Source organism: Henckelia pumila, unplaced genomic scaffold (genome assembly GCF_033568475.1).
Source record: "Henckelia pumila isolate YLH828 unplaced genomic scaffold, ASM3356847v2 CTG_429, whole genome shotgun sequence".
NCBI lineage: Eukaryota > Viridiplantae > Streptophyta > Magnoliopsida > Lamiales > Gesneriaceae > Henckelia > Henckelia pumila.
This window is the reverse complement of record NW_027331826.1, coordinates 828,936-838,355: the sequence shown is the minus strand read 5'-3', so window position 1 is coordinate 838,355 and position 9,420 is coordinate 828,936. Positions and strand designations below refer to the sequence as shown.

Sequence of the window (9,420 nt, the reverse complement as noted above, 5' to 3'; positions counted from 1 at the left end):
ACATCTGCAAAAGGTATGTTAATATGCAGTTTCTTGAAAATTTCAAGAAACTTTTTAAATTGAGGATCAAATAACAGTTGCTTAGCTCAAAGGGGAAAAGGTAAGGAAGAAATATCAACATTATCATTAACTTCAAATTTTGAAGTCTTACCTTTTTTATCTGCCTTGGAGGAATTTTCAGCATGCACGTCCTCCTTGATTTCTGACTGTTTCGATCCCTCCTTCATCTTCTCTTCGTCCATCTGCTCCTCAGGATGTGCTCGAGTCACGACCATGATAGCGTTCACGCCTCTGGGATTTTGTTCCGTGTTACTTGGTAAAGCGCCAGCAGGCCGGGTTGATAATTGGGTTGCGATCTGACTCGTCTGAACTTCTAACTTCTGCAGCATACTTTCCTGATTCTATAAGCGAGCCTCAGTTCCTACAACGTATTTCATCATGATCTCCTCAAAACTCGGCTTTTTCTCCTCTTGATTAGGCTGCCAATTCTGATTATAGTTGTTGTTGTAGGAGTTGTACGGCTGTCTTCCTTGATTTCCTGCAAAATTCGCCGCTTCAACTTCAAACAACTGCTGCTCTTCTTGCAGATTTGCTTGTGCATGATTTAATGGCGCTGTTTTCATAAGTGCCACTTGGTGTGTCAGAGCGTCGATCTCTCTGCCATGTTGCCAATGATATCCCAGGCTTCAGCCAGCGTTTTCCTGAACAAACATCCATTAGCCGCAGCATCTATCATAGAACGCACTGAAAGATCTGCTCCATTATAGAACGTCTGGTTTTGCTGGCTTTGCGCGAGATTATGCTGAGGACACATCCTTAACATCTTTTTAAATCTGGTCCATGTCGCATGTAAAGATTCACCCTCCTTCTTTTTGAATGAAATAATATCTGAAAATAATTTCGCCATCTTCGTAGGAGGGAAATACTTTTTCAGAAAAGTTTGAACAAGTTGGTTTCATGTAGTGATGGAACCCATAGGCAGATCATCTAACCACTTCGTAGCTTTGACTTGTAGAGAAAATGGGAATAACCGCAGTTGCACTACATCAGATGTTACCCCATTAACCTTGAACTTGTCGCAGATCGACAAAAAAAGGCTCCAGATGAGCGTAGAGGTCTTCCATCGATGTGCCCCCAAATCTTGCTTGCAGTTGGATCAGCTGAATAGTAGAGGGCTTCAGCTCAAAATTGTTCGCCTCAACAGCGGGGCGAACGATGCTAGATCCAAAGCCTTCAGCTGGCGGACGGATTAAATCAAGAACAGTACGGTTGTCTACCATCTCTCCTAGCACTTGAAAGTTACAAAGAAAAGAGAGGAATTCAGAATTTAATAAAATAAATTAAAGTAAAGTCTAATCTCAAGAGAAATAAAAATTTTGATATCAAAACAGTCCCCGACAACGGCGCCAAAAACATGACCGGCTAAATCGGTATGATTAAAAATCAACTGGCAAGCGTACCAGGTCAAATTATAGATAGTGAATAAAATTCGAATGTCGAACCCACATACACTGTATAATTATGACTACCAAAATATATTTATTTCTACTTAATCTAGACTAATCAAAAATAGTGATTTCAGATTTTAAACTAATAATTAAAAATTGCAATTAAAATAAAATTAATTAAAACGCAGTAGAAATTTGGATTAATTCAAATATGGAAAAAGTTCGATCAAGGACGCACGTAGGTACCAGACAATTCATGTAACAAGCAGTCGATCTAAGACATCAGACTTAATCTTAATTCACGAGAATTTTCCTAATTTGTTCAAAAGACTATTTCTAGAACAATCAAACCTATTCAAATATTGATGAACTAATTTTTCGTAATTCTAATCAAATTTGAATGCATGACGAACTGTGAAAATTCAATAAACATCTAAACCGCATAATGAAACCGAATTCTATTTCTAGTCAGTTTTACACTATGTTAATTATCAAAGTGATCAAAATCGAAACCTCCTCTGACGAATTGGAATCAATTAACATGCAAGCAAATAACTGGCCAGGAAATTCACAAGACAAATATAAATTCAACAATCAATAAAATAAAATCAAGTCTGAAAATCTCAAATAAACAAATGAAGTTTTATACAAAAATTGTCTGGCCCAATCACGTGGCCTTGATCGAAAAAGAAATACTACTCACAATTCATAATTCAAAACCAAGTTTAAATCATGAATTGACAAAAGAAAATAAAAGAAAAGAAAAGAATTCTCCCAAGACTGCCGCCTTGCGCCTCTCTATGTCTGAAATTCTGGAACAAAATTCAGAACCCTCAAAATATCATACAAAATCCTATTTATAGTGTCCGGATCCTATAATAATTAATTTTTTTATGCAACAAGGAATTATCGATTTTTCTGACTCCGCGACACGCGCGCGCGCAGTTCAACAAAACAGTAACTTCATAAACACTCGCCCGTGCGCGCCCTACCCTCAAATCTCTGGATTTTAGTTATACGCTCGCGCGAGGAATATCTTGCGCTCGCGCGCGTTCTTTATTTTCTTCCATGTTGCGCGATTGCGCTATGTTCAGCGCCAAACACCTGTCTTGCTTGCGCGTTTGCGCTACTTCCAAACACCAACAGCGCTGCTTTATTCTTTACTCCATCTTGCTTCTTAGCTCTAACCACAAGCGCATTTGCACTCTTCCTAGAGCCAAACTCAAGTGCAATCGCGCTACAACATTCACCAACAGCGCAACTTTCAACCTACTCCGAGCGATGATTTTGAAAAATTCATATCTTGAGTTGTAGCCATCGGATCGAGCTGAAATTTAAACAGCAACTTTAAAACATCTTAAAATTTATTCTGGATGATGGATATTGGATTTGGATTGACTAAAATTAAATATTATTTTTTTGAACAAAGCTGCTCCGTAATTCATTCTTCATAAATCTATTTTCCTACAAAATTAACCCGGAGAATGAAATATACACACATGCACTAAAACACATAAAAACAATATGAATGCACACAAAATAGACATAAAAATATCACAAAATAATGCATACAAAATGCACTTATCAACGAACAACACCGGTGCACCCCAAGGCGATACACTCGGTCTGATGAACCCCTTATCCAGCAACTCCTGCAACTGATCCTTTAATTATTTCATCTCGGTCGGTGCCAATCTGTACGGTGCCTTAGAAGCTGGATTAGTTTCAGGCAACAATTCTATCCCAAATTCGACTTTCCTTATCGGAGGCAATCCCGCAACATCATCGGGAAAGACTTCTGGAAAATCTTTCACTACCTCCACTTCCCCAAGTTTCGGTCGCTGTACCTCCAGATCACCAATTAGACTTGCAAGAAAGCCTGTACACCCATTACTCAATAATTTCCAGGCTGTTCCTGCAGAAATCATACCTGGTGCGCTCCTCTTAGATGTAGTGCGGAATACAAACGGTTTTCCATTCTGATATTTCAAAGAGACAGTTTTCCGTTTGCAGTCAATAATAGCCTTATGCTGAGTCAACCAGTCCATCCCAAAAATTGCATCGAAATCCACCATTTTAAGAACAATAAAATCTGCACACAAAACTAGACTCTGCATCTGAAACTTGCAATTTCTTACCACCCTACTACTTTCCAGTTCTTCTCTGAGGGTAATGACACAAAAAATATTGAAATAGATTAATCCGGCAAAATCCCCACCTTCATCATAAAACTAACAGACATAAAGGAGTGCATAGCTCATGAATCTATCAACACGAAAGCGGGTAAATGAGCAATACGAATCATACCTGAGACAATTGCAGAATTTAGGTCAACCTGATCGTGAGTCATAGCAAACACTCTTCCCTTGACAGACTCCTTTGATTGCGGGCAGTCTTTGGAAAAATGCCCTGGCCTATTGCAGAGAAAGCAAGTATTGGTCCCAAGCATGCATTGACCTGAGTGTGACTTTCCACACTTTTGACAGTTAGGAGCATTCGCCGGCCTTGGAGCATTGGCGTTCAGCTGATTATGTCCTTGGGGTCGCGCCTGATTGGGGTTTTGTCGCCGCTGCTGCTGCGGTCTCCTTTGAGATGGAGCTTGGCACGACCTCTTCTGACTAGACCCCTACTGCTCTCTCCCTTGATAACTGATTCTCTTTGCCTGAGATTCTTTGATAATGTCATTCCCATATTTTTCTGGCAACATAGATTCATCGACTGTTTCTCGGTAAGTTTTTGCCCCACTCAATCTAACATCACGTCGTATAGTGGCATTCAATCCCTCCATGAAATGATTCAACTCCTCTGCAGCATTGCCCGAAATCATGGGCACAAAGTATCTTCCCCACTCAAACTTCTTCACATATTCGGCAATGGGAATGCTCCCTTGGCGGATCTCCAGAAATTCTCTGGAAAGTCTAGTCCTGGTATTCACAGTGAAATAATTCCCATAGAACACATCTTTGAATCCATTCCAAGTCAACGTAGTCAAATCCACCGCAGAACGGGCTCCCTGCCACCAAACTCGTGCATCATCACGGAACATAAAGTTGCCACACCTCACACGGTCTTCATCAGTGAGCTGCATGTAGTCAAAAATGGTCTCCACTGATTGCACCCATTCTTCGGCTACAAGGGGATCAACCCCTCCTTTAAACTCCGGTGACCCTAGATCCTTAAACTATTTAAAGATTGGATTGGTCAATAGCGGCTGATTGTTGTTCCGTCCACACGCTTGTGCTTGGATTAACTGTTGGATCTATTCGCCTTGAGCTCTACTATGCTCTTGCAACAGAGCCGCCAACCCAGTCAAAAACTGGTTATTCTGACGGTTAGCCATGATCCTATTGTCCACATAGTCCACATGCTTAATTATGTTATTTAAACATAACATCATACTCAACATGCACAAATTTTTTATTGTAATTACTATCATGCATCGTAAACAATCCATAACATAGAACTTACAGACATGAAGAAGAAGCATAGGGTCGTGGCGAGTATGCATGCGTGGAAACAACCCAGAGCGAACTGCTCTGATACCAAGCTGTAACGTCCCAATTTTATAATCAGAGCGTTACTCACATACATACTTAAAACAATTGGGGAAAATAAAAAAAAAACCTTTTGCAGAAGCATCATATTCTTTATTAAATAAGAGGATTAAAAAGTGCACAAATAATAAAATAAACATTTAAAAGACTTTGTCAAACATAGCCATCATCTTAAAATTCAAACTTGTTTTCCCCTCATCAACTAAAAATGTTTTAAAGAACTTTCATTCAATAGAATTTGTACTCATGCATCGCCCGCTGGACCGACCCCTGCCTCTTCTTCATGTTCGCCCACATAGTCATCAATGAATGCCTCAACATCATCGTTATCGGCACCTTTCAAGTATAGTGAGTCGAAAGACTCACCAAGAAAAATCATAAAAAGGATTTTTCTAACTTTAAAATAGAAAACATTAACTTAAGCTTTCATGCAATAAACATAACTTAGAAGTAAAAATAACATAAAACATTTGAGTGATGAAGTATGATTAGTGTGGTAATCTTCATAAAGAGCCATTCATAGTTTCTTGTTGATCAACAAGCATATGACATTATGCCCGTAAACATTCATTCTTTGAATAGCCGCTTCGGTGTTCATCCCGAAGTGCATACCCCATATAACCATCCCGTGAGCCATGTTTGGATAGCCGCTCCGGAGCTCATCCTGAAGTGCATACCCCATGTAATTACCACAAGACTCATAAGTCATCAAAATATTTTCATACACCATAACATATCATTCTTCATACATATCATCGTCATTCTTCCATAATCATGAACTTTCATAAAACAATATCGTGCATGCATAAACCAATGTGAAAACTCTTCATGCATAAAATACTTCCTATATTTCATGATTTTCATGGAAAAATAGTTTTCATGAAGGTTGAAAACATAACTTACAGTACAAAGTATATTTGGTCCCCATGAGTCGTTCCGTTCGTCACAGACATTCAAAACTTGAAATGTTTGCATAAAACCTCATAAATATACTTAAGACATCTTAAAATAACATGAACATGAATTTAGGACCCTTAAAACAAAGGTTAAAAATTTTGGGACTGAGGCATTCCGGACCCGTGCATGGACCCATGTCCGGATGTGGCACGGACCCTGTGCCAACCTCCGTACACATGAAAATTCGATTTTTAAAAGTCAGAGGAAGCACGGACCCTGTCCGGACCCCTTTCTAGGGTCTGGACTCTTCGAAAAATTTTTGAATCTGCATCAAGCTTTCACCAAAAATTCCGATTTTTGAGTTCTACAACCTATCAACCATCATAAACCTTGGAAAAACAATACCAAACTCAAATGAATCTTCTAATAACACTTCAAAACTCATTCATCAATACCTTAATTCAAAGATTTAAATCAAAAATCCACACCCAACACATTCAACCCAAAAGTTTGGATTTCAAACATCTAAGCCCTTACATCTCATCAAACTTGTACCAAAAACATCAGGAAAGCCTCACGTTTCACAATTAAACAACATATTCATGAATCATCAAGAAATATGCATAGATAATCAATCTTCAACATAGGGTTTAAATCTTTAAAATAGCTATATTCTTGAATGGGTTTCAAAACGATAAAAACTTGTCTGAATTGTTTGATTGGGATTAACCTGGACTGCATAGCGATCGAGCGTTGAGAAGTGGAAGAACCCTAGCCTAAAGATCGCAGTGTTTGAGAGAGATTTTGATAATAGAAAAAGGAGCGTTCAAATGACAGTTCAGAATAAAATTCTGAACACTTATTTCTTTTGTGACTAATGGGCTCTAACACGGCCCATTAATTACATTTAAAATCCTTTAAAATTTTTACTCTCCCAATTTAATAAATATACACTGCATCCCTTTAAACTTAATTTAAAATATTTTCTTAACTCGTTTCAAGGCTATACTCGTTCCTGCGACCCAAGATTAATTCAAACATGAAAATTTTAAAATCATACATATTACATAATATTTCAAGCATTCAAATAATTCACATAATTAAACATAACAATTAAGAAGACTAAATAACATGAATTAAATCACATGATTTAATTATCTTAACGTGATTAAGATAGTGGAATTTTGGACCTTATAACTCTACCCTCCTTAAAAGAATTTCATCCTCGAAATTCAATTTACCAAACAGTTCAGGATAGCGTGATCGCATATCCTGCTCGGTTTTCCGGGTAGCTTCCTCAATTATCTGGTTGCGCCATAAGACTTTCACCATTGGAATCTCTCTGTTTATCAACCTACGAACTTGTCTGTCCAAGATTTGAACAGGCATCTCCTCGTAGGATAAGTCTGGCATCCAATCCTCTGGCTCATGGCGAATAACATGAGACGGATTTGCCACATACTTCCTTAACATGGAGATATGGAAGGAATTGTGAACACCCTCCAAGTTTGGCGGTAGAGCTACTCGGTAAGCTCGAGCCCCAACTTTTTATAGGATCTCAAAAGGTCCTATATATCTTGGACTCAATTTACCTCTCTTTCCAAATCTCATAACACCTTTCCATGGTGATACCTTCAAAAATACATGGTCACCTACTTCAAACTCCAAATCTCGATGCTGCTGATTGGCATAACTTTTTTGTCGACTTTGAGTTGTCAACATTCTATCTCTGATCTTGTCTATTACATCTACTATCTGAATCACTATTTCTGGCCCCAAAACAGCTCTCTCTCCAACTTCATCCCAGTGTAAAACAATGAACAAAATTCAGAAACGAACAAACACATGCAAGAAGAACAAAACACAAGAAAAAAAATAGCACTCCCCTGGTCTATGATTCGTCCTCTTCCTCCATCTGCAAAATTCCAAAGCAACTTCTCTTATCGGGGCAACCTATTGAACATGGAAAGAGATGGGTAAGGTGGTGGATTAGCAAAAGATAATAAAAATAACAATAACAATAAAAAATAATAAAAAGAAAACACTGGGTTCCCTCCCAGTCAGTGCTAAATTTATAATCTATAGCCCGACTATATAGTAGCAACCATCAAAGAGCAGCTGCCGCCCATAGTAAGAATCATACGACTCTACGTATGGGTCTTGATTTTCTACGCCCTCAAGCTTGGCGTGATATTGACTTTGTAAGCTCGTCGGTCCAGCAATACTCGGTATGAACTTTTTCTTTTGGAAAGAGACTCCGAATCTAGGCTAAAGCACATAGAGGATGGAATACTATGGAATTGACGTCAATAGCAAGAAAGGATCTTCTAATGGTGTATATCTAAAGACCATTGACGAGGTCAAATCCGTCGCCTTGTATATTTTTTCCTCCCCCAAGTTCACTTTTAACTCTTCTTCAATTAAAAATTCTTCAAAAATTATTTCCACATGATCTAGCGCAATTACTTTATTCTCTTCACAGATCTCAGAAAATGGTTCTATAAAACGCTCAATCTGCTCATCCAAAAGACTCAAAGAGTTGATGCGGCTTTCCAAGAACTGATTTGTCTCTGCTTGCTTTTTCACAATGTTCTCCAACTGAGCCACATGATCCTCAAAATGCCCTATACACTCTTCTTGATGCTCAGATGGTTGGTTCGCAAAATTTGTGAATTTGAATTCTGGAGGATATTGGTGACTCCAACCCTGCAGTGAAGGATCACAATGCAAAAGGTAGTCGAAATCTGCCATATCATTTAACAAGTTCATAAAACTGTTATAGTCTCTTATGAACAAGTGACTGCCAGTGGCCAAAGCTCCATAATCCACCCAGGTTCTTGTTGTCTCATTAAATCCAGCAAAAAAAATATGAACTAGAGTGTAGTTTGAAAACTCATGATATCGAAGTCTGTTCGCCAAATCATTGAATCTCTCCCAAGCAGCATAGAATGACTCCGAGTATTGCTAGCCAAACCTTGTGAACACCTGTCAATGATCCATCTCCAAGCACCTCACATGTAAAAACAACGAAATTAATAATAAATAACAATAATAAAATGTCTAGTCTCAAGCAAATAATCTATCATAATATTAACTAAACAGTCCCCGGCAACGGCGCCAAAAACTTGACCGCTTAATTCGATATTAAAAATAATTACTGGCAAGCATACCAGGTCAACTTATAGTAAGTGGACAATGAGTCCAAGCATCAATCACACAAAGACTGTAGTCAATTATCAAGAATTAATTATTTAGCTTAATCTAGACAAAATAATAAAAAGGATTTTGAATTGAATAAAATAAGAATTTAAAATAAAAACTGCTTAAGAAATAAGAATTAAAATAACTCAAGATAAAATTAATTAAAACGAGACAACCAAGACACACACATGTACCAAAAAAATTATGCAATCAAGTGGCAAATCTAGGATCCAGATTTAATCTTAAATCACGGCGAATTCTCCTAATTTATTTAACAGTATATTTTTAGAACAGTTAAACCTATTAAAATATTGACGAAT

At 37.9% G+C, this 9,420-nt stretch overlaps 1 protein-coding gene across 1 annotated transcript; it reads right to left on the bottom strand.

Moving 5' to 3' along the window:
* Positions 1 to 4,074: 4,074 nt before the first annotated feature.
* On the bottom strand, positions 4,075 to 4,788 carry LOC140871171 (uncharacterized). Its single transcript, XM_073273604.1, has 2 exons — positions 4,716 to 4,788; positions 4,075 to 4,616 (listed from the first exon to the last, which is right to left on the bottom strand). The coding sequence occupies exons 1-2, from the start codon at positions 4,786 to 4,788 to the stop codon at positions 4,075 to 4,077; spliced, it is 615 nt and encodes a 204-aa protein (XP_073129705.1).
* Between the last annotated feature and the right edge of the window lie 4,632 nt (positions 4,789 to 9,420).